At 38.3% G+C, this 26,204-nt stretch overlaps 1 protein-coding gene across 2 annotated transcripts in view; it reads left to right on the top strand.

Moving 5' to 3' along the window:
* PAPSS2 (3'-phosphoadenosine 5'-phosphosulfate synthase 2) overlaps positions 1–26,204 on the top strand; it is a 126,866-nt gene that overhangs the window by 86,845 nt on the left and 13,817 nt on the right. The window contains exons 8-9 of one of the 2 annotated variants that reach the window (XM_077125329.1): positions 18,260–18,274; positions 20,833–21,038. In XM_077125329.1, coding sequence (XP_076981444.1) covers positions 18,260–18,274; positions 20,833–21,038 — 221 coding nt within the window. The remainder of the gene's footprint in view (positions 1–18,259; positions 18,275–20,832; positions 21,039–26,204) is intronic. The other variant, XM_077125330.1, reaches the window with a different exon arrangement.

Below are 26,204 nucleotides of genomic sequence, written 5' to 3' on the forward strand. Positions count from 1 at the left end.
GATTTCCCCTCACCACTGTCCTTCAAGGACACCCCAGAAAGGGGTTGTAATGCTGCAGCTGTCCACTTTCGGGTGGTACCTGCATATCGTGCTGAACCATCTGTAAACCAGGCCCGAGTTTTCTCTTCCTCAGTCAATTCACTGTAAGGAACTCCCCAAGAGGCCATAGCTCTGGTCTGGGAAAGAGAAGGTAATGTGGCAGCAGGAGTGGAAACCATGGGCATCTGTGCCACTTCTTCATGTAACTTACTTGCGCCTTCAGGACCTGCTCTGGCTCTATCTCGTATATACCATTTCAACTTTACAATAGAGTGCTGTTGTGCACGCCCAACTTTATGGCTTGGTGGGTCAGACAACACCCAACTCATGATAGGCAACTCAGGTCTCATGGTAACTTGGTGGCCCATGGTTAAGCATTCAGTCTCTACTAAGGCCCAGTAGCAGGCCAAAAGCTGTTTCTCAAAAGGAGAGTAGTTATCTGCAGCAGATGGTAAGGCTTTGCTCCAAAATCCTAAGGGTCTGCATTGTGATTCTCCTATAGGGGCCTGCCAAAGGCTCCAGACAGCATCTCTATTTGCCACTGACACTTCCAGCACCATTGGATCTGCTGGATCATACGGCCCAAGTGGCAGAGCAGCTTGCACAGCAGCCTGGACCTGTCGCAGAGCCTCCTCTTGTTCAGGTCCCCACTCAAAATTAGCAGCTTTTCTGGTCACTCGATAAATGGGCCGGAGTAGCACACCCAAATGAGGAATATGTTGTCGCCAAAATCCAAAAAGACCCACTAGGCGTTGTGCCTCTTTTTTGGTTGTGGGAGGGGCCAGATGCAGCAATTTATCCTTCACCTTAGAAGGGATATCTCGACATGCCCCACACCACTGGACACCTAGAAATTTTACTGAGGTGGAAGGCCCCTGTATTTTTGTTGGATTTATCTCTCATCCTCTGACACGCAAATGCCTTACCAGTAAATCTAGAGTAGTTGCTACTTCTTGCTCACTAGGTCCAATCAACATGATATCATCAATATAATGGACCAGTGTGATGTCTTGTGGGAGGGAGAAATGATCAAGGTCTCTGCGAACAAGATTATTACATAGGGCTGGAGAGTTGATATACCCCTGAGGTAGGACAGTGAAAGTATATTGCTGACCTTGCCAGCTGAAAGCAAACTGTTTCTGGTGGTCCTTACTAATAGCTATTGAGAAAAAAGCATTTGCCAGATCAATAGCTGCATACCAGGTACCAGGGGATGTATTGATTTGCTCAAGCAATGATACTACATCTGGAACAGCAGCTGCAATTGGAGTTACCACCTGGTTGAGTTTACGATAATCCACTGTCATTCTCCAAGACCCATCTGTTTTCTGCACAGGCCAAATAGGAGAGTTGAATGGGGATGTGGTGGGAATCACCACCTCTGCATCTTTCAAGTCCTTAAGAGTGGCAGTAATCTCTGCAATCCCTCCAGGAATACGGTATTGCTTTTGATTTACTATTTTGCTTGGTAAGGGCAGTTCTAGTGGCTTCCACTTGGCCTTTCCCACCATAATAGCCCTCACTGCACGAGTTAGAGAACCAACGTGGGGATTCTGCCAGTTGCTCAGTATGTCTATGCCAATTATACATTCCGGAACTGGGGAAATAACTACAGGGTGGGTCCGGGGGCCCACTGGACCCACTGTGAGACGGACCTGAGCTAAAACTCCATTGATCACCTGGCCTCCATAAGCCCCCACTCTGACTGGTGGTCCAGAGTGACGTTTTGGGTCCCCTGGAATTAATGTCACTTCTGAACCAGTGTCTAATAATCCCCGACATATCTGATCATTTCCTTTTCCCCAATGCACAGTTACCCTGGTAAAAGGCCGTCGGTCTCCTTGGGGAAGACTTACAGGAAGGTTAACAGTATAAATTTGTGGCAGTGTAACAGGTTTCTTCCCCATAGGGACCTGGCCTCCCCTTCATTCAAGGGGCTCAGGGTCTGTAAACTGTTTCAAGTCTGGAAATTGGTTAAGGGGCCATGACTCTGTGTTTTTGTAATTCAGGGTAGACTTCTGTTCCCTTGACCTAGAACTCTTTTGTTTATACAGCTCCAACAAGAATTTAGTAGGCTGCCCTTCTATTGTATTTCTAGGCACCCCATGATTTACTAGCCAATGCCACAAATCTCTGCGTGTCATATAATTTTGATGCCTCCTTTGAGTTTGTTGTCTATTATAATACCCACGTCTACCCTGTCTTTGGTGATTAAGTGCTGCCACCTGGCTTCTGCCAACTTGGGATCCTGTCATCCCCATTGTGTTTAAGGATTCCAGCTCAGTGACAGCAGTTCCTACAGTAATATCTGACCTACAGAGAAGTGCAACCACAGAGCTCTTGAGGGATGATGGTGCTAGTCTCACAAATTTATTTCTCACTGTTCTGGTAAAAGGTGCATCCTCTGGACATTCCTGGGGTGTAAGAGCAGGCTTTGCATGATAAATCCACTCTAATCCCAATCTCTCTAAGCCTCTGGATCCCCTCATCTACATTATACCAGGGCAGTTCTGGCATTTCAACCTCAGGTAATGTTGGCCACCTTTTGATCCATGTTTCAACCAACCACCCAAACAAGCTGTTAACACCTTTTCTAACTGCTTTAGCTATAACATTGAATGCAGAATCTCTGCTTAGTGGGCCCATATCAATAAATTCAGCCTGATCCAGCCTTATATTCCTCCCACCATTATCCCACACTCTTAAAATCCATTGCCACACATATTCCCCTGATTTCTGTCTATATAAATTGGAAAACTCACACAGTTCTTTTGGAGTATAACGTACCTCCTCATGTGTGATACTTTGTACCTCACCTTTAGGGGCCTGTTGGGACTTTAGTCTAGTTATAGGTCTAGAAGAAATGAGGGGTGGTGGGGGTGGGTCATGAAAGGAATTAGAAATATCTCCCAAGCCATTTGCTTCAGGGCTTTCATTTGCAGTTTCATCTGGTGAAACAGGATTAATAACTCTAGGGCTAATCCCTTCAGGAGGAGGTTGGGTGGCCAATTCCTCAAGGCAGGCTGGAGGTGGGGCGGCTATGTCCTCAGGGCAGACTATTACAGGGTTATCTAAAGAAGGCTCAGCATGGTCTAGGGTTTCAACCTCACCCCCAACATCATTATCAATCCATATGTCACCATCCCATTTTTCAGGGTCCCACTCCTTTCCAATCAATGCCCTCACTTTAACGGCAGACACCATGCAAGACTGAGATTTCAGTTTACGTTGTAAAGTTGCTACTCTAACAATAAGATTCTGAGTCTGATTTTCAGAGATCTCAAGTCTACGGCTACAGGAAATAAAATTTTCCTTCAGGATACTCATAGAAACCTCTACATCTTTCAGACGGCACTTAACTTCTTGTTTGAAGCCTTAAGCCCATCCCTTTCACCCTTTAATGTAGACAGTGTATCTAACAACAACCAACCAACATCTCTATAACTCTTATTCCTACAAAACTCTGTGAAGGTGTCAAAAACATTATCCCCCAGAGTCTGGCTTCGTACAAGCGAAGCATTAGGAGAATCGAATGATGATATTTTGACTATCTCCTTTGCCAACTCAGTCCATGGATTGGGAGTGTCATTCTGATTACAGGAATCAGAGTCCTTAGTGTCTCTGAGCCCAGTCAGAGTAGAAAACCATTCATAAAAACCCATTTTTAAGATTCTGTTCCTTAAGAACCACTCCCGGTACCAAGATGTATTAGTTAGGGTTCTCTAGAGAAACAGAATCAACAGGGAACACTTGCAAATATAAAATTTATGAAAGTGTCTCACGTGACCGTAGGAGCGCAGAGTCCAAAATCCACAGGGCAGGCTGCGAAGCCGATGACTCCAATGGATGGCCTGGACGAACTCCACAGGAGAGGCTCACCAGCCAAAGCAGGAATGCAACCTGTCTCCTCTGAGTCCTCCTTAAAAGGCTTCCCATGATTGGATTTAGCATCACTAATTGCAGAAGACACTCCCCTTTGACTGATTACAAATGGAATCAGCTGTGGATGTAGCTGATGTGATCATGACCTAATCCTATGAAATGTCCTCATTGCAACAGACAGGCCAGCGCTTGCCCAATCAGATGAACAGGTACCACAACTTGGCCAAGTTGACACCTGTCCCTAACCATGACAGGGGGTTTGGCAGGTTATGATGGGTAGGCAATGTCTAACTGAAGCTTGCGTAAGAACAACCTCCAGAGTAGCCTTTCTATTCTATTTGAACTCTCTCTGCCACTGATACTTTATTAGTTACACTTCTTTTCCCCCTTTTGGTCAGGATGGAATTGTTGATCCCATGGTGCCAGGGCCAGATTCATCCCTGGGAGTCATCACCAGGGAGACTTTCACCCCTGGATGTCATGTCCCATGTAGGGGGAAGGGCAATGATTTCACTTGCAGAATTGGGCTTAGAGAGAGTGAGGCCACATCAAAGTAACAAAGGACGTCCACCAGAAGTAAGAGTTCATAGCTTTTGATGGATACTTAAAGGAGTTTATGATCCCAACAGAAAAGCTAATGCAGATAATCTACCTAGATGATTTAGGGAAAATCTCTCTCCCTCCTCTCATTCAATTTATATGATAGTATTCAATTTTCACAGTATGTTGATTCTCTTTTTGGCCCAAGTAAAGAAAGATTATCATAGTGGATAAGATGGTAAGCTCTAGCGTCAAACTGGGTTGATATGCCTGTGATTAGCTATGAACCTGGGGCAAATTACATCTGGGCCTCAGTTCCCTCGTCTCTAAAATGAGTTTGTCAATAGTAGTAGCTGCCTTATGAGGCTGTTGAAACCTTAAAAGAATACTTGGTCCAGTAACAAAGAATGCTCAATACATGTTAGCCATTAAAATTAGTAAACCCCCAGTGTATCCAGTTAAAAGAACTTAAGGCTTAAAGAGACCAAGTGGCTTATCCATAGTCACATTAGTTTGGAAGTAGTACAGATACAATGTTCATTCAGCTAGTATTTTAGTTTCCTGCTGTTAAAACAAATACCATACATTGTTTTTATCCTCATTTTTGTTTATTAGAGAAGTTGTCAGTTTACAGAAAAATAATGCAGAATGTACAGTTTCCCATATACTGCCTACCGTACTCCCTCCTATTTCCCTATGACTTCATTTTGCATTAGTGTGGAAACTTTGTTATAACTGATAATTATAATAATATTTTTATATATTATTATAATATTATAATTATTAGTATAATTATACTATTAACTAAAGTACATAGTTTCATTAGGATTTATTGTCTGGGTGGTACAGTCCTATGGTGTAATTTTGAAATTTTAATTCTAGTCACAAATATACAACTTAAAACTTCCCTTTTAACCAGGTTCAAATATACAATTCAGTGGTTTTAATCGCTGATGTTATGCTTCCATCACCACTATCCATTATCAAAACTTACCTATCACAAAAAAACAGAAATTCTGTACCAATGAAGCATTAACTCTCATTCCCTACCTCCATCTTGGCCTCTGGTAACCTGTACTCTCTGAATTTGCTTAGTTATTTCATATTGGTGATATAATAGAGTATTTGTCCTTTTGTTTCTGGCTTATTTCACTCAACAGGATATCTTCAAGGTACATGCACCCACATTGTCTCATGTCTCAGAATTCTATTCTTTCTAGAGATGAATAATATTCCATTTATATATGTACCACATTTTGTTTATCGATTCATCTATTAATGGACAGTTTGGTTGCTTCCATCTCTTGACAATTGTGAGTAATGCTGCTATAAACATTGGTGTGCAAATATCTGTTTGAGTCCCTTCGTTCAGTTCCTTTAGGTGTATATCTAGAAGGGGGATTGCAGGGTTATATGGTAATTCTATACTTAACTTTCTAAGGAACCACCAAACTATTTTCCTTAGTAGCTGAATCATTTTACATTTCCACCAGCAACCTATGAGTGTTCCTATGTCTTCACATTCTTTGCAACACTTTTGTGTTTTCTGGTTTGTTTGTTTTTAATGGTAGCCATTCTGGTGAGTTTGAAATGGTAACTCATTGCTTTTTTAAAAAATATTTTTATTGTAAACGACAAACATAACATACAAACATCCTTGACATACAAACATTCTTGCATGGTTATAATCAATGGCTCAGAATATCATCACAAAGTTGTGCACTCATCACAATGATCATTTTTTTGAACATCTGCATCTCTCTAGCAAAAGAAAGAAAAAAGAAGAAACTCATACATGCTACATACTCCTTACCCCTCCCTCTCATTGACCACTAGTATTTCAATCTCAATTTATTTTAACCTTTGTTCCCCCTATTATTTATTTCTTATCCATATTTTTTACTCATCTGTCCATATCATAGATAAAAGGAGCATCAGACACAAGGTTTTCACAATCACACTGCAAAAGCTGGGGACTGACTCCGAAAAAGGATTTCTTTTTTAATTCTTCAGTTTTTTTTTTACTTTTTTTATTTTTTAAAAGTATTCTAGGTAGCTTATTAGAGAATGTCTCAGGCATTTTCAATTTTGAGCCCTGACGCAGGCAAGGGCAGAGTTAAGATAGGTCTAAGAGTCAAAATAACCAGTCAAGTGAAGGAGATAATTCCCTAAATGATTTATCTTCTCCAAGAAAAGGGGGGGGGGGGGCAGGACCCAGCTCAAGTGGCAGCCCTCAATCAGAGAATTCAGACACCAGGGGCTAAGCCCTAATCCCAGCTTCTACCTTAGCCTCTGTCTCAACCATGCCACTGGCAGGCACAGGGTCTGCTTACAATTAAAGGCACCACACTACTTAACACCAGTGGAGAGTTATGGGCTGACAAGCACCAAGTGCTGGAAAGATAGGAAAAGCAAGAGTCTAGATGCTTCACAGGAATCTCCGGTGACCTGCTAGGTCTCATCCTCAGGGTAACTTGATACTGATTATACCCTCTTCTTGAGATCTGGGCCTGATATCTGTGAAAACCTATTGCAATCAATCATATCTGGAGAAATTGTTCTCAATAAACAAACAAACAAACAAACAAACAAAAACAGGTTCTATTTAGGCAGGGCAAGAACCAGAAAAACAAGAGCTGAAAAATTCTGATCAGTTAAATAGAAGCTGTAGTAAGGTCTAGAATGAGTTGAACTGAACGCCAAAGAACAGACAGAGAACAAAGCCAACCTAAAACAAAACCCTAGGTAAAGGAGTGAAAATGACCTCCAGAACAAGCAATCAAGAAAACCAGATGCCGAGACGCCAACAAAGAAATTATGAGTCACACCAGGAAAAACAAAGACATGGTCCAATTAGAGGAACAAACTAACATTTTAAGTGAGATAAAGGAGTAGAAACAACTAATTAATGTTTAAACAAGCATGCTAAATCAAAATTCAAAAAACAAATCAATGAATTGAGGGAAGATATGGCAAAAGATATGAAGGATATAAAGAAGCCACTGGGTGACCATAAAGAACTTGAAAGCCCAACAACTTATTTTTCAGAATTAGAAAAGCCAATAAGCAAATTTATCTGGAAGGGCAGGGTGCCCCGAATTGCTAAAAACATCTTGAGGAAAAAAAACGAAGCTGGAGGTCTCGCGCTGCCGGACTTTAAGGCATATTATGAAGCCACAGTGGTCAAAACAGCATGGTATTGGCATAAAGATAGATATATCGACCAATGGAATCGAATAGAGTGCTCAGATATAGACCCTCTCATCTATGGACATTTGATCTTTGATAAGGCAGTCAAGCCAACTCACCTGGGACAGAACAGTCTCTTCAATAAATGGTGCCTAGAGAACTGGATATCCATATGCAAAAGAATGAAAGAGAACCCGTATCTCACACCCTATACAAAAGTTAACTCAAAATGGATCAAAGATCTAAACATTAGGTCTAAGACCATAAAACAGTTAGAGGAAAATGTAAGGAGATATCTTATGAATCTTACAATTGGAGGCGGTTTTAACCTAAAGCAAGAGCACTGAAGAAAGAAATAAATAAATGGGAGCTCCTCAAAATTAAACACTTTTGTGCATCAAAGAACTTCATCAAGAGAGTAGAAAGACAGCCTACACAATGGGAGATAATATTTGGAAATGACATATCAGATAAAGGTCTAGTATCCAGAATTTATAAAGAGATTGTTCAACTCAACAACAAAAAGACAGCCAACCCAATTACAAAATGGGAAAAAGACTTGAACAGACACCTACCAGAAGAGGAAATACGGATGGCCAAGAGGCACATGAAGAGATGCTCAATGTCCCTGGCCATTAGAGAAATGCAAATCAAAACCACAATGAGATATCATCTCATACCCACCAGAATGGCCATTATCAACAAAACAAAATGACAAGTGCTGGAGAGGATGCGGTGAAAGAGGCACACTTATCCACTGTTGGTGGGAATGTCAAATGGTGCAACCACTGTGGAAGGCAGTTTGGCGGTTCCTCAAAAAGCTGAATATAGAATTGCCATATGACCCAGCAATACCATTGCTAGGTATCTACTCAAAGGACTTGAGGGCAAAGACACAAACGGACATTTGCACACCAATGTTTATAGCAGCATTATTTACAATTGCAAAGAGATGGAAACAGTCAAAATGTCCATCAACAGAAGAATGGCTAAACAAACTGTGGTATATACATACGATGGAATATTATGCAGCTTTAAGACAAGATAAACTTATGAAGCATGTAATAACATGGATGGACCTAGAGAACATTATGCTGAGTGAGTCCAGCCAAAAACTAAAGGACAAATACTGTATGGTCCCACTGATGTGAACGGACATTCGAGAATAAACTTGGAATATGTCATTGGTAACAGAGTCCAGTAGGAGTTAGAAACAGGGTAAGATAATGGGTAACTGGAGCTGAAGGGATACAGACTGTGCCACAGGATTAGATACAAAAACTCAAAAATAGACAGCACAATAATACCTAAGTGTAAAGTAATCATGTTAAAACACTGAATGAGGCTGCATCTGAGCTATAGGGTTTTTTTTTTTTTTTACTATTATTATTACTTGTATTTCTTTTCTCTATATTAACATTCTATATCTTTTTCTGTTGTGTTGCTAGTTCCTCTAAACCGATGCAAATGTACTGAGAAATGATGATCATGCATCTATGTGATGATGTTAAGAATTACTGATTGCATATGTAGAATGGTATGATTTCTAAAAAAAAGAACTTGAAAGCCTGAAAAAACAAATGCCAAAACTTATACAAATGAAAGGCACAATAAAAGAGATGAAAAACACAATGGAGACATACAACAGCAGATCTGAAGAGGTAGAAAAGACAGAATTAATGAACCAGAAAACAGGACATCTGAAATCCTACACAGAGAAAAAAATGGAAAAATATGAACAGAGTTTCAGGGAATTAAATGACAAGATGAAGTTACCCATTCATAACACATGAATATATGTGTTAAAGGTGTACCAGAAGGAGAAGAGAAGGGAAAATGGGTAGAAAGAATAATGGAGGAAATTATCACTGAAAATGTCCCATCTCTTATGAATGACATAAAATCACAGATCCACGGAGTGCAGTATATTCCAAGCAAAATAGATCCATGTAGACCTCCTCCAAGACACTTACTTATTAGATTGTCAGATGTCAAAGACAAAGAATTCTGAAAGCAGAAAGAGAAAAGTGATCCATCACATTCAAGGGAAGCTCTGTAAGACTATATACAGATTTCTCAGCAGAAACCATGGAGTCCAGAAGGCAGTGGTATGATATATTTAAGATACTGAAAAAGAAAAACTCCCAACCGAGAACTCTATATCTGGAAAAAATGTCCATCAAAAATGAGGGAGAGTTTAAAATATTTTCAGACAAGTAGTCACTGAGAGAGCTTGTGACTAGGGGACAAGCTCTCTAAAAAACACTACGGGGAACACTACAAGCAGAAAGGGAAAAGACAGAAGAAAGAAGTCTGGAGAAGAGTGTTGAAATGAAAACTATCAGTAAGGGCAAAAAAAAAAAAGAAAAAAAGAAAAGAAAATCTGACATATAAAATCCAAAAGATAAAATGGTGGAAGAAAGTACTGCCTTTACAGTAATAACATTAAATATTAATGGATTAAACTCCCCAATCAAAAGACTGGCAGAATGGATTTAAAAACAAGACCCTTCTATAGTGTATCTACAAGAGACTCATTTCAGACACAAGAACAAAAATAGTTTGAAAGAGAAAGGTTGGGAAAAGATATTTCATGCAAACTACAACTAGAAAAGAGCAGAAATAGATATATTAATATCTGACAAATTAGACTTTAAATGTGAAACAATTAAAGGAGAGAAAGAAGGACACTATGTATTAACAAAAGGAACAATTCATCAAGAAGACATAACAATCATAAATATTTATGCATTGGGCCAGATTGTCCCAAAATACATGAGGCACACAATGATAAAAGTGAAGGCCAAGGTAGATATTTCCATAATAATAGTTTGAGACTTAAAATATACCACTTTTATCAATGGATAGAGTATCTATACAGAGGATCAATAAGGAAATAGATTTCAAATGTAATGATAAATGAAATAGACTTAACAGACATTTACAGAATATTATGCCCCACAACAACAGGATACACGTTTTTCTCAAGTGCACATGGATCATTCTCCAGGATAGACTATAGGTTGGGTCACAAAACAAGTCTCAATAAATTTAAAAAGATTGAAACTGTAGAAAACACTTTTTTGGATCATAATGGAATGAAGTTGGAAATCAATAACAGGCAGAAGGCCAGAAAATTCAGAAATAAATGGAGGCTAAACCACAGACTCTTAAACAACTAGATGGTCAAGGAAGAAAATACAAAGAGAAATCAGTAAATATCTCAAGGCAAATGAAAATGAAAATACAACATATCAAAACATATGGAATGCATCAAAGGGGGTGCTGAGAGGAAAATTTATTGCCTTAAATGCCTATACTAAAAAAGAATAAAGAGCAAAAATTGAGGAATTAACTTTTCACTGGGATTAAACTATTAAAAGAACAGCAAATTAACCTCAAAGCAAACAGAAGGAAGGAAATAAAGGTAAGAGAAGAAATAAATGAAATTGAGAACCTGAAAATATAATCAACAAAACCAGAAGATAGTTCTTTGAAAAAGTCAATAAAATCGATGGACACTTAGTTCGCTGATAGAAAAGAAAAAAAGAGAAAGGATGCATATAAGTAAAATAAATCAGAAATGGGAGAGGGGACATGACTGCTGACCCCACCGACATAAAGGAGAAAGTGAGAGGATACTATGAGCAATTATATGCTAATAAACTAGACAACACAGATAAAATGGACAACTTCCTAGAAAAGCATGAACAACCAACACTGACTCAAGAAGAAATAGAAACTAAAAAGGGGTATTCTTGATCAATAGAGGGAAGAGAGAAATGAGACAAAATAAAGTTTCAGTGGCTGAGAGATTTCAATCAGACTCAAGAGGTAACCCTGAAGGTTATTCGTATGCATTATATAGACATCCCTTTTTCGTTTATGGTGTATTGGAGTGGCTAGAGGAAGTACCTAAAACTGCTGAGCTGTGTTCTGGTAGCCTAGATTCTTGAAGACAATTATATAAAGGTATAACGTTACGATATGACTGTGTGATTGTGAAAACCTTGTGTCTGATGCTTCTTATATCCAGGGTATGGACAGATGAGTAAAAACTATGGATAAAATAAGTAATGGGGGGACAAAGGGTAAAATAAATTGGGTAGATGGAAATACTAGTGGTCACTGAGAGTGACAGGTAAGGTGTATGGTATATATGAGTTTTTTTTCTTTTTATTTCTTTTTTTTGGAGTGATGCAACTGTTCTAAAAAATGATCATGGTAATGAATACACAACTATATGATGATGTTGTGAGCCACTGATTGTACACTATGTACAGAATGTATGTGCATGAAGATTTATCAGTTAAAGAAAAGAAGAAATAGAAGACTTCAACAAACCAATCATAAGTAAAGAGATTAAATCAGTCATCAAGAAACTCCCCTAAAAGAAAAGCCCAGGACCAGATGGCTTCACATGTGAATTCTACCAAGTATTAAAGAAAGAATTAATACCCAAACTGCTCAAACTTTAAAAAAAATTGAAGAGGAGGGATAGCTATCTATCTCATTCTATGAAGCCAACATCACCCTAACACAAAAGTCAGACAAAAATAGTACAAGGAAACAAAATTACAGACTAATCTCTCTAGTGAATATAGATGGAAAAACCCTCAACAAAATACTTGCAAATCAATTTTGGCAGCACATGGTATAGAGGAATTATATACCATGACCATGTGGGATGTATTCCAGGTATGCAAGGTTGGTTTGATACAAGAAAATCAATTAGTGTAATATACTACATCAATAAATCAAAGCAGAAAAACCACATGATCATCTCAATCAATACAGAAAAGGCATTTGACAAAAATTCAACACCCTTGCTTGACGAAGCACTTCCAAGGATAGGAATAGAAGGGAACTTCCTCAATATGATAAAGGGAATATATGAAAAATGCACGGCTAACATCTTACACAATGGGGAAAGTCTGAAAGCTTTCCCTCTCAGATCAGGAACAAGACAAGGACAAGGATGCCAAGTCACCATGTTATGCAATATTGTGCAAGAAGTTGTAGCTTGAACAGTTAGGCAAGAAAAAGAAATAAAAGGCATCCAAATTGGAAAGGAAGAAGTAAAACTTTCACTGTCTGCAGAAGACATGATACTGTATGCAAAAATCCCCCAAAGAAGTGAAGTGAAGCTACTGGAGCTAATAAATGAGTACAGCTAAGTGACAGGGTACAAGATCAACACCCAAAAATCAGTAGTGTCTCTATACACTAGTAATGAGCAGTCAGGAGGAAATCAAGAAAACAAAATTCCATCTACAATAGCAACCAAAAGAATCAAATATTTAGGATAAATTTATTGAAGGCTGCAAAAGACCTATACACAGAAATGGATAGCACAAGAAATTGCTATAAGAAATAAAATACCTAATAAATGGAAGGACCTACCATGTTCATGGATTCGAAGACTAAATATAGTTAAGATATCAATTTTACCCAAAGTGATGTATAGATTCAGTGCAATGCCAATTAAAATCCCAACACCTTACTTTGCAGAAATAGAAAAACCAACAATCATATTTATTTGGAAAGGAGGGCCCTGAATAGCTAAAAATATCATGAGAAAATGGAATGAAGTCTCACACTACCTGACTTTAAAGCATTTTACAAAGCTACAATGGTCAAAACAGCATGGTACTGGCATAAAGATAGATATTCTGATCAATGCAGTCGAATTGAGTGTTCAGAAACACACCCTCTCATCTACAGACAATTGATATTTGATAAGGTGGTCAAGTCAACTCAACTGGGACACAGCATACTCTTCAACAAATGGTGCTTGGAGAATTAGATATTCATAGTAAAAAAAATGTCAAACCTTACACACAAATTAACTTAAAATGGATCAAAGTACTAAACATTAAAGCTAAGATCAATAAACTTATAGAAAATGCAGGAAAATTTCTTACAGATCTTGTTGATAGGAGCTGGTTTCCTAGACCTTACACCCACAGGATGAGCAATGGAAAAATAAATAGATAAATGGATTCTCCTCAAAATTAAACACTCTTATGCACCAAATGACTTTGACAGGATAGTAAAAAGGTTAACATACACAATGGGAGACAATACATGGAAACCACATATTAGAAAAGGATTTAGTATACAGAACACATTAAGAGATTCTACAACTCAAGAACAAAAAGACAACCCAATTAAAAAATAGGCAAAAGACATGGACAGACACTTTGAAGAGGAAATACAAATGGCTCAAAAACTTATGAAAAGATGTACAACCTCACTGGCTATTAGGGAAATACAAACCAAAACCACAATGATATCTCACACCTATTAGAATGGCCATTATTAAAAACAAAAAAGAACAGAAAACTCCAAGTGCTGGAGAGGAGATGGAGAAATAGGCATACTTATTCACTGTTGGTGTTAATGTAGAATGGTACACTTCTCTGGAAGGCAGTTTGGCAGTTCCTTAGGAAGTTAACTATAAAATTGCCATATGATCCAGCAATCCCATTACTAGGTATATATTTGGAGGAACCGAAGGCAAGGTCACAAACGGACATTTTCACACCAATGTTTATAGCAGTATTATTCATGATTGCCAAGAGATGGAAACAGTCCAAATGTCCATCAACGATGAGTGGTTAAAAAACTGCAAATACTTATGAAGGAACACTACACAGGGGTAAGACAGAATAAAGTCATGATGCATGCAACAACAGGGATGAACCTTGAGGACATTATGCTGAGTGAAATTAGCCAGAAACAAAAGGACAAACACTGTATGGTCTCACTAATATGAACATTAATGAGAAAACTTTGAGAACTAAAGTTGAGAACAAGGGGTTATCAGGAGATAGAAAGGGGTAGAGATTGGGGATTTGTTGCTGAAGGAGTACAGAATGTCCAACAGGATTGATTATAAAGATCCAGAAATGTATAGCGCAATACTATCTGATGGTAGCACAGCTGTATAATGATACTGGGAACTATTATTGTACACCTTGGATGATTATATGGTATGGGAATATATATCTCAATAAAATTGTATTTTAAAAGGTGAAAAAAAGTAATTTGGCCATAGGTGTGAGAGTTTATTTCTGATATCTATGATTCCATTGGTCAGTATAACTGTTCTTCTGCCAGTACCATGCTGTTTTTTATTATTGTAGCTTTATAATATGTTTTAAAATCGGAAGCATGATTCCTCCAACTTCAGTCTTTTTCAATATGGTTTTAGCCATTCAGGGCCCTTTACTCTTTAATATAAATTTGATGATTAGCTTTTCTGTTTTTGCCCAGAGGGCTACTGGAATTTTGATTGGGATTGTGTTGAATCTGTAATTGCTTTGGGTAGAACAGAGAACATTTTGTAGTTTTCTGTGTACAAGTCCTTTACATCCTAGGTTAAATTTATTCCTAGATATTTGACTCTTCGAGTTGTTACTGCAAATGGATTTTTTTTCTTGATTTCCTCTTCTGATTTTTCATTACTAGTATATAGAAATACTATTGATTTTTGCATGTGGATCTTGTATCCTGTCACTTTGCTGAATTTGTTTATTAGCTCTTGTAGCTTTTTGGGGAATTTTTAGGATTCTCATGCATAGGATCATGTCATATGCAAACAGGGAAAGCTTTATTTCTTTTCCAATTTGGGTATTTTTCCTTTCTTTTTCTTGTGTAATTGCTCTAGGTTAGAACTTCCACTATAATGTTGAGTAACAGTGATGACAATGGGCATCCTTGTTTTGTTCCTGATCTTAGAGAGAAAGCTTTCAGTTTTTCACTATTGCATATGATGTTAACTGTGAGTTTTTCACATATTCCCTTTATCATGTTGAGGAAGTTTCCTTCTATTCATAGTTTTCTAAGTGTTTTTATCAAGAAGGGGTGCTGGATTTTGTCAGATGCCTCTTCTGCATCAATTGATAGGATCATGCATTTTCCCCCCTTCATTCTGTTAACGTGGTATATTGATTTTTAAACTGATTTTCTTATGTTGAACCACCCTTGCATACCTGGGCTAAATCCCACTTGATCGTGGTTTATAATTATTTTAGTGTGCTTGATTCTTTAAGGCTTTGTTCACGTTTTTCATTATTTTATCTATCTGTTCCTCAGTCTGAATAATTTCAATGGTCTTGTCTTCAAGTTTATTGATCCTCTCTTCTGCCAGCTCCAATCTACTGCATCTGTTGAAACCCTCTAGGGAAATTTTCATTTCAGTTATTGTGGTCTTCAATTCCAGTACTACTTTTTGGTATCTTTTTAAAACCTCTGTCTCTTTATTGCGATACTCATCTTGTCTGTTCATCATTTTCCTGATATTCTTTAGTTCTTTCTCCTTGTTTTCTTTTATCTTCCTGAGCATATTGAGGATCATTTTTAAAACGCCTTTGTCCAGCATATCCAATGACTGGCCTTCTTCACTGATGGTTTCTGGATTTTTATCTCATGCTTTTGATGAGCTACCATTTCCTGTCTCTTTGTTTGTCTTGCAACATTTTGTTGCACATTGTATATTTTAATATTTTTAAGTGTTAACTCTGGAATTTATTCCCTAGCCTGTCTGTTCCTTAAGTATGTATCCAGATAGCGATATGGCAGAGATTTCCTTGAGTTCCAGGAGTGCAAGGAAAAAAACAAACAGGGTGCATGGGTGGTTCAGTGATAGAATGCACTCCCCTGCCACACAGGAGGCCCGGGTTCAATTTCTTGCCAATACACCAAAACAAACAAATGATGAACAAAATAAACTTTATTTCAAGTCTTCAAAAATTGGCTCTGTGTTGGTTGGTGCTCTCCTTCAGCATTTAACCCTCCTATCAAGATCAGCCTGAGGTGAATGTGAAGTGCAGGATCCCTCTGTCTTTTCTGAGCCTGAGTCTTGTCCTGGGCTTGTGCTTGCTCATGGCCTTAGGAAATCTCAATTTCATAGGAATTTGAATCTGAACTTCCTTATGAAATAGACTTTCTCTCCCTCCTGGGTGCTTAATTGTATGACTTAAAGCAGGTAATCCATTATTCCAGTTCACTTTGACTTAATTATTTCTTACACTACTTTACCTGTCTGTAAGCACCTTCTGCCTCAGGGCAAGTACTGGGAGGGGGAGCCAGAGATGAGTTTCCTGGTTCAGTCATTCAGACTGTCATCTGTTAGATCATCACTAACATACAGGTACTGAGTATCCACATAGTGGTTACTCTGGTCAGGAACAGGGCCACTGCATTAGCAAGGGGCCAGCAAGGATACCACAAACTTCTCTTATCATTTTTTAAAGATGCATTTTCTTGATTCAGCAGTCATTCTGTTACTGCAGTCCTTTAACTGTTTTCCAGTATTCTGAGAAAAATGGCTCTTCTAGTTTTTGCTAGTTGTTCAGAGATTCTGTGAAGAATAGCACCCTGAAGCATTTTACACTGCCATCTTGGCCAACCTCAAGTCTTGGCTTACAGTTTTGAGGCTGGAGGAAATCCAAATTCAAGGCATCAGCAAGGTGAGACTTTCTTCCTAAAGACTGTAGCATTCTGGGGCTGGCTGTGTGCCCTCCTTGGTCCTTGGCTTTTCTGACACCTGGTAATGCGTATGGCAATATTGTCTCCTTTCTTTTCCAGGTTCCATTGATTTCCAGTTTCTTGCTCTTTTCTGTGCCTAGTTTCCTTTGCTTATAAGGACTTCAGCCATATTGTATTAAGGCCCACCACCTTCATTCAGTTTGGGTATACCTTAACTAATAACACCTTCCAAGGTCCTGTTTAGAAATATCTTCATACCCACAGAATCAGGGGTTGGGATCTGAATAAGTCTTTCATGGGGGACATAATCCAATCCCCAACAGGTAGTCAACAAATATTTATTGAGTGTTCTCATGAGCCAGAGTCCATTCTAGCCGTTGCAAATTTGAAATAATCAAGAGAGACATGAGATTGCAGCAAGAGATATCAGAGCTCATCTTCTGAGTCCACCCCTGGTCCAATTCTTCTCATTACATTGGTGGCTTACAAATTTTTTTTTAACCAGAAGATTCTTTGCTTCAGTGAAGCCTAAGGTACTATATAAAACAAAATTATATAACAGATTGAAGTAGAATTGCTCCTGTAGGTAGGTGTGAAGGGGGCAAAGGTTGGCCTCCCTCCCACCCCACCAATAGCCCTGATGGGGTCAGTAGGAAGTAGGTTGAGAACCAGTTCACTCACACCATTGTGGAGTTTTATGGCAGAGTTTGTTTGATGGCTCTGGGACTGAGTTAAAAAAAGTTAAATTTTTAAAATAATTTACTTATGTATTAGAAGCTTGGGCAAGTTAACATTCATTTAGATATAACTTAGCTTTAAGCAATTAATGAAGATTTGAGTCACCACCTTGAAATTTTGAAATAATTTCTGTAGGCCCATACTTGTGGCCTTTGTGAAGAGAAGCAAATTTCTTGATCTTCTTTTACAATCTGCAGACCATTATTCTGACCATTTCTCTGAAAAAAAATCTTAAAAATATAGTAGCAAAGAGCTCAGTATGTTTATATGTGTGTGAAGTCTCATAATAAGAATTTGTTCCTTGACTTTGTTGCCTTAAGATTATTTTAGTGGAGAGCCAAAAACATGTCTCCTAATTTTGTTTATATTTCTCTAGGCATGGTCCTTCCTGGTATGTATTTTAACAACTTTCCAACTACATAAATTATTATAATTAAATTTTACATTAATTGGAAATGGTTAAAAAACATAACTAAAAATATCCAAATTAACTAGATGGAATTGAAACCAGTTCACAATCCAACCAGTTATAATAGAATAATACTACATTCTTCCCTTGATTGGATTCCAAGTAACAGGAAATTTCTGGAACAGATGCAGCTGTGTTTAATATGTTGTATTTGGCAAACAAAAGTAAACTTGTGTCTAAAATATTGTTGCACATTTTGTTCCTGAGATTTTTAAAATTTATGATCCTTTTCACTAACTACTTCCACTGAGTGTTGGTCCTTGTTTAGTTTCATAAATTTTTCCTATTATGTTTATAAAACATTATTAATTGCTTAAGGATAAATCGATTTAGATGCAATTTAAATTGGATGCACCTGGTTGGATTGTGCATGAATGTACTTCATTTGTTTGTGATGTGTGATTATGCATGAATTTAATTTCAAGCCATCATGATTGATAGTTATATAAATGGGAATAAATACATACTTGCTGTGTCTGTAAAATCCACATTGTACCAGAAAGAAAAAAGAAACTACGGAAGATACCACTGATCTTAGGTATTGTTTCATTGTTGTTTCTCCTTAAAAAGTCTAGTTAAACAATAGAATATACATATATTTTACATAGAAACAGCCCAGAAAATCAATCTACAAGATTGATCTACAAGGCTAAAACCAAAGACTTGAAAATTATAAGCAAAACTATTCAATTCAGCAGGAAGTAATCTATTGGATGAACCACGGCTAAAAAAGTATAGTACTCTTTTCTAAAGTGGCATAAATAAAATATCACAATATTAAATAGTAATTAAATAAAAGTAAAATGAAAAAAAAAAACAATAAAAGAAACAAGGTGATTTCTCACTAAGGAACAAGACTGGAAGCCTAAGTGAATGTTTAAAGTCACAGAGGATATTTCAGGGCAGAATTAATTTGTTAGATAAGTTTATGTATTAGAAAAGTTGATAAGAATGATAGGAAACCACACTAAATCTGTTTATCCCTACAGGCATGTGAGATCAGCTGGCATTATTACTGGGTAGAATTTTCCATAACATTCTGTGGATTAGCAACCTTACCTAACAGTCGTCAAGCAGGGAGTGCTATTTCCTCATTTTGGATTTTCACTTAAGGCCAAGATGAAGGCGGGTCATTGCTTACATCGGGCAGGAACCTAGTAGACTGGACGAGGCTATCATAGCAAGAGAGTGAAGTATTCCTTGAATTTCAGCTCAGAATAATTGATGGAGGACAGCATTGCAGGCATGTTGCAGGGAGGGCTAGGCTTCCTTCAGCAACCCACCCACATTTAGCTTTGCATTTGGTATTACTTATTTTGGTCGAGGCACTCTTCAGAAGCAGAGTGAACATTTTTCAAAACAAACAAAAAACTTCTCAAGAAAGTATTATACATAAGGCAACTTCTTTAAGTAATTGGCTTGTTGTTAGAAATAGTAGTTATTAAATTGGGCTCTAATATAATGGTGCCCTGAGAACTGGGAGACCCATGGGATCTCTAAAGGAACCCCCTCCCATGTTCTTATTTTAGCTTCTATGTTTGTTTTTTAATAGTTTCCTCTCTCTTCCTTTGTAGTCAAGCTGTCATTTGCCATTTCTTGCTGCGTAGATGTAATTATTTGGAACACCAATTCCACACCTTCAAATTCATTTTGTTGTACATTAAGAAACTGTAAAACCCAGTTAGTTTAAATTCCCTCTAAAGTAAGAGACTCAGCATAAAGGTGAGAGGTGCTCATTCTCCAAGAAAGTATACGAGCTTTAGAAAGTGAACTTTATATTTTTACCCCATCCATGGTTTTTGACTGATGGTTCTCAACTGTAATTGACCTAACAAGATATGTGATTCCCACACAACTGAGATTAGCAGTCAATTCAAAGATATTTAAATGTCACAGTGTAGCTGGACCTCAGTAAACAAAGAACTTCAGGAGGACTGCTTGTTTTATGATTTAATGGTTAATATTACCTATCTTTTTTCTTTTCTTTTCAGTGCAGTATATTAATAAGTATAAATATAGCCTAAACATAGAATAAAATAAGAGAATTGCCCAACTTTTTAAAAGGTTAATTTCCAAGAAAGGCTAGAAGTTATTGCTTTGGTTTGTTTTGCCATGCTTTATTCATTATTTTATAAGGACTTTTAGCTGCCATAGTGTATTGAGGTCAGGATCAACCTTTAAAAAGGGAACCCAGAAAGGAGATGCCTCTCCTGGTCTCTACAGTTACATTAGGAGACCACTGGTAATTTGAAACTCAACCCACTTTTCACAACTGCCAAGTCTCCTACGTTGAGAAGCTCCTCGAGGATTTCTCATCACAAATTCAAGAAACTGAGGAAGCCTATGCAACCACGTTGGATTTAGGTCTTATACCTTTTTCAGCAAATGACTGGAAGGGGCATATTGTTCACATTTGAACCAGCCTTAAAGGACAGCACATCTGTATCCCACATTCATGCATCGCATGGGTCTTTCCACAGATGGAGTTATCAACCTGAGCATTCCCATTGTACTGCCTGTGTCCACGGACGATAAGCAGAAGCTGGAAGGGTGCAGTGAGTTTGCCCTGGAACACTGCGGACAGAGGGTGGCTATCTTACAAAACCCTGAATTCTACGAACACAGAAAAGAGGAGCGTTGTTCCCGTGTGTGGGGGACAACATGTGCAAAACACCCCTATATCAAAGTAAGTTGCAAAACCTTTTGGAAGGTTTTTTAATCTTTTTCAGCTTATGACAAAAATAATTATTTTTAATTCTTTCACCAAGGACTTGAGAAACTGGGGTTAGAAAAAAAGGTTTGCAGGCTTCACCGCAGGAGATCTTTTTAGAAAGGGGCAAAGAAATATCCTTCTGTTTGAGGGCTCATCTTAACGATCTCAAGCCCTTGATTCTGTGATAGCTGGCCCCTTCAGTTAAATGGGATGCAGGTAGAAAATTTAGTCCAATATCATGTGTATAAGGCCCAAGTCATAATTTTGCCTTAGCCACAGTGTAAGTAGCTATGCACAGAGCTGTAAGCCAGAGCTTGCAGCCCTGTCTATCTTGAAAATGCACCAGGAAAATCAGTTTCTTCTTACTGCAAAGAGAACTCAAAATTCATGTGGAGTCAATGACATTCTTTCTCTAAATAAAAATCACCACTAATAATGGCAGAATTTCCAGAGGGAATATACTGTATCTTTCTCAGCTGATACTTAGAAGATTGGAAAAGTATTCATCTGATTTGGATCATTTAGGGCCTGTCCTACCTAAAGGCTAAATTAAAATGCCCACTGTTCTAGTTTGCTAGTTGCGGAAATGCAATATACCGGAAACTCAATGGCATTTAAAAAGGGGAATTTAATAAGTTGCAAGTTAACAGTTTTCAGGCTGTGAAAACATCCCAATTAAAACCAGTCTATAGAAATATCCAATCAAAGGCACGCAGGGAAAGATACCTTGATCCAAGAAGGCCGATGAAGTTCAGGGTTTCTCTCAAGTGGAAACCACTTGGCTGGAAGGGCACATGGCAAACACGGCATCATCTGTTAGCTTCCTCTCCAGCTCCCCAGGAGGTGTTTTCCTTCTTCATCTCTAAAAGTCGCTGGCTGGTGGACTCTGCTTCGTGGCTCTGTGGCATTCTGTTGTCCTTCTCTGCTCTCTGAATCTCCCTTTTATAGGATTCCAATAAAGTAATCAAGACCCACCTAGAATAGGTAGAGAAATGTCTCCATCTAATCCAGCTTTACCACTCTTGATGGAGTCACATCTCCTGGGAGATGATCTAATTAAAGTTTCAAACATATAGTACAAATAGGGTTTTGAAGAAATGGCTACCTTTACAAAATGGGATTAGGATTAAAACATGGCTTTTCTAGGGTACATACATCCTTTCAAACTGGCACACTCACATTCCTTCACAATTTCTAATTGTTATTGGTGATTGGGAGATGGGGGCAGAGGGGAGGATATGATGAAATTGCTGGGTGTGGTTCATTTCCCATAAAGAAAGTTATGTTAAATTGAATGCAAAAATCATCCCTCATCCAAAATTCGATTGATAAGATTGGGAGGGTGAGGCATGGGGGAAAAAAAAAAGATATATACTAATTTTACTTGTCAAATTCCCCAACTGGATTAACTAACTTTTACAAAGTTCATGGGAATAGTTTGTGGCCCAGAAAACCAAAATGTTGCATGATCAGAGAAGCCATGTCCTTCCTCTCTCTGGGCCTCAGTTTCTTCATTTGTAAAAAGAGGATGCCAGATTCAAAATAACTCTTCCAGGCCCATGACCCTGCAAAATGGTTGTCTGAATAAGCCCACTACAATCTGTAGGGCAAAGTTACATTTTGTTTTTTTCCAGTTGTGAAATGTTTCAAGATAGGGCCTTTACAAGGCCCTTGCTGGAGGCCTCAGAGGCCCTCATTATCAGAACGCTAGAGGTCAATGGGCAAACAAAGGTGCATTTTTCATTTATGGGATATCACCCTGTAGATAATCATCTTTAATTCTCCTGCACATCCAGATCAAAGTATTTGAACAGTTTTTCCCAAAGAGGTTCTTAGACATTCCTTGAAATTGCTGGACACTGACCATAAGCTGTCTGAGGACTGACTACTGGACCAAAAGTATGCCTCTGTTTTAGTCCTTTCTTCATAGCAGTTATATTTGGGAGTTTATCTTCACCCAGGGGACCAAAGAAAAGTGATCTGTCATTATGTCACCTCAAATCTCAAATACTTCCACTCTCCGGGTTTCACATCCACAAACACATGAATAGCACACACAAAATCTGAGGAAGCTTTCAAGAGATTATTGCTTTTCATCTTATTCTGTAATGTGTGTTGGCAGCTGGAGATCAGTATTTCTTAGAGGCCACCGAGACCAGTGGTGTGATCTGTGGCACTGACAATATTGTTAGTTACTCTGTACCACTAGGTCATTAGAGGAAATCTGTAAACATTTCCAGTGAGCTAATGGTGAGAAATGGGCCCTGGAACTGGAAAGAGAAGGCCACTCCCTGTGCATATACTATACTTGCATTGTTGGAGGTATGTTTACCAGATGCACAACACATAAGTTTTATTGGGAATGGGTACTTTTCATTGCACTTCTAATTTTAGCAACCTGGAAACTCACAATAATCTTTAAAAGTGGTTTTTTAGAACCCCAAACCTTCCAAAATGAACTTGAGCCTTCTCGTATTTCCATGTGGCAATGGAAGTTATAATTACATGGAAAACGGTCAGAGAAATGAAGGAAATGGTCTACCTCTCCTATATAGGTCCTCACTGACGTCACTTCTGACATTCCATTCAAAACATCCCAGCTCTCTCGATCACTAAAGTGGAATCAGTGACATGGTCTCAGAGGAAATCATGGGGAGGAGCAGGTGAAACCAGTAAAAAATATGGTCAGGTAGGCATTGTCGATCCCATGGTGCCAGGGCCAGGCTCAGCCCTAAGAGTCATGTCCCACATTGCCAGGGATACTTTCACCCCTGACTGGGCATTTCTTTTGTTTTAAAATTGGGAATAAGAGAAGGATGCTTCATTTGAGTTTCCTTAGAAATTGTGCTCAACAAGAAGCTGGTAGAAAACAACCTGATTTTTTTCCAGGCTATTTTGAGTCTTACTGAAAATAAGATACACCTGTGCTAGGAAACATTTCACAGCAGTTCTCAAATTGTGGCTTACAAATCCTGGGGGTCCAGAGACCTTTCCAGGGAATCCACAACCTTAAAACTATGTTTATAATGCTAAGACTTTGTCTTTCTCACTGTGGTGACATTTCACTGGTGGCACAAAAGCAATGGTAGAGTAAAACTATTGTCACTTTATCACCACTAGAGACAATAGTAACTAACCATACTAGTAATCATTGTATTCTTCATCACCATGCACTGGCAGTAAAAACAATGCTAACTTCAAATATTCCCCAAGAATATTTCTGATGAAGCAGTAAAAATGATATTAAATATTATTAAATTTTGGGGGTACAAGGATAGTTCAGTAGAATTCTCGCCTGCCATGCGAAAGACCTGGGTTCAATTCCTGTTCCATGTACTTCCCCAAAAAACAAACAAAACAGTAGAGGTAAATAATGGGGGGAGGGACAAGAGTTAGGAGGGTTAGATTTCCTATTTGGCGAGGGTATGTTTATTGTCTTTCTCTTGGGAACAATGTAATTATCTAAAATTGAGACTGTTGACAGACTGTGGACTTTGGGCCCTCTACATGATGCCTAATGAATGCAGGTGGCTGAAGGATGCACTGACTGAGAAGTAGATTGGCGAAGGATAGTCTATACTTATGAACTAATGTTGTGCGGCTACAAAAAGGAACCAAGTCGTGAGGGATGCAACAATGTGACTGAATGTGTGGGACATCTGGTGGGGCAAAATAAGCCAGAAACAAAGAACAATGGTATGGTCTCCTTTGGAAAATGCTTATAAGAAAACAGGGACCTAGACTGTAAGCTTTTATAGCAGATTTAATCTGGAGTGGTAATTACTATTTAAAGTTTTTGAGAGGCTGATATATATATATCCTGATATTTAGAGAGAAGAACGAAACGAATCAGCTTGGGGTTAAAGTAATTCAGAACACAGGGGTAAGGAAGATATTGTCTATATTTTAGAATCACACATACTCCTTGAAACCAAAGAAAGAAAGGTTTTTTTGGTCTGAAACCAAAATTTTCTGTAGCACATAATCTAACTCAACCTATCTGTACAGCTTATTGAACAACTGAAACACAGGGAGCCCAGAGTAAGAAAGGGGTCCTTAATCTTGTATCGTTTAATGTAATGCCTGGATAAATCCTAGAGTATATTAAACAGATAACCAAAAAGTATTGGCAAAGTTCCTTGAGAGATGGGAGAAAAAATATGGAACTTTAAACTTTACCATCAGGGAATCCCCTGGTATTGTGTCAAACTTTATGGACACTCAAATCAATAGTCCATGCCCTTGATCTTGAGGCTTACTCTTATGAAGCTTATGTAGGTAGCAGAGAAGTTTAGCCTACCTATAGGTATGCCTAAGACTTACTTCTGGACGACCTCTTTTGTTGCTCAGATGTGGCCTCACTCTCTCTAAACCCAACTCTGCAAGTGAAATCATTGCCCTCCCCACTACGTGAGACATAACTCCCAGGGATAAACCTGGCCCTGGCACTGTAGGATCAACAATTCCATCCTGACCAAAAGGGGGAAAAATGTAACTAATAAAGTATCAGTGGCAGAGAGAGTTCAAACAGAGTTGAGAGGCTACTCTTGAGGGTGCTCCTATGCAAGCTTCCTACGTATCCATAACCTGCCAACCCCCAGCTAGGGCCATTCCAGCCAATCTTAAAGAACATTTAGGGTTCCATGCACTCATGTAACTTTCCAGAAACCTACAACCTCCAGATGGGTCCCTGGACCAGATATGTCCTGAAATCCTAGAGGGCCCAGCCTCTCCAGAACATCAGACAGTTCCATCTTCCTAACCCATATTAGTGACAGACCCTTCCAAGATGAAAAATTTGGAATGGCCATCGCCCAAACACCACTAAAGAAAGGGATAAAAAGATCAAAGGTGATGGTGGAGTTATACAGAGAAGATAGGATTTAACAAATGAATGTGACTGCTGGATCATTAAATTGATATTTCTTTTAGTCTCTAGTATCTTAGAATAGCTAAAAGTAAAAAACTAAAATTGTGGAATTGTAACCCATGCCAAAGTCTGAAATCTGTTCTACAACTACTTGTTGTGCTGTGCTTTGAAATTTAAGGCTTTTTTGTATATATGTTATTTTTCACACACACACACAAAATCAATTGTGGTGATAAAAAAATATTTATTCCTTTTAGCCAGCTATATTC

Source organism: Tamandua tetradactyla, chromosome 13 (assembly GCF_023851605.1).
Source record: "Tamandua tetradactyla isolate mTamTet1 chromosome 13, mTamTet1.pri, whole genome shotgun sequence".
NCBI lineage: Eukaryota > Metazoa > Chordata > Mammalia > Pilosa > Myrmecophagidae > Tamandua > Tamandua tetradactyla.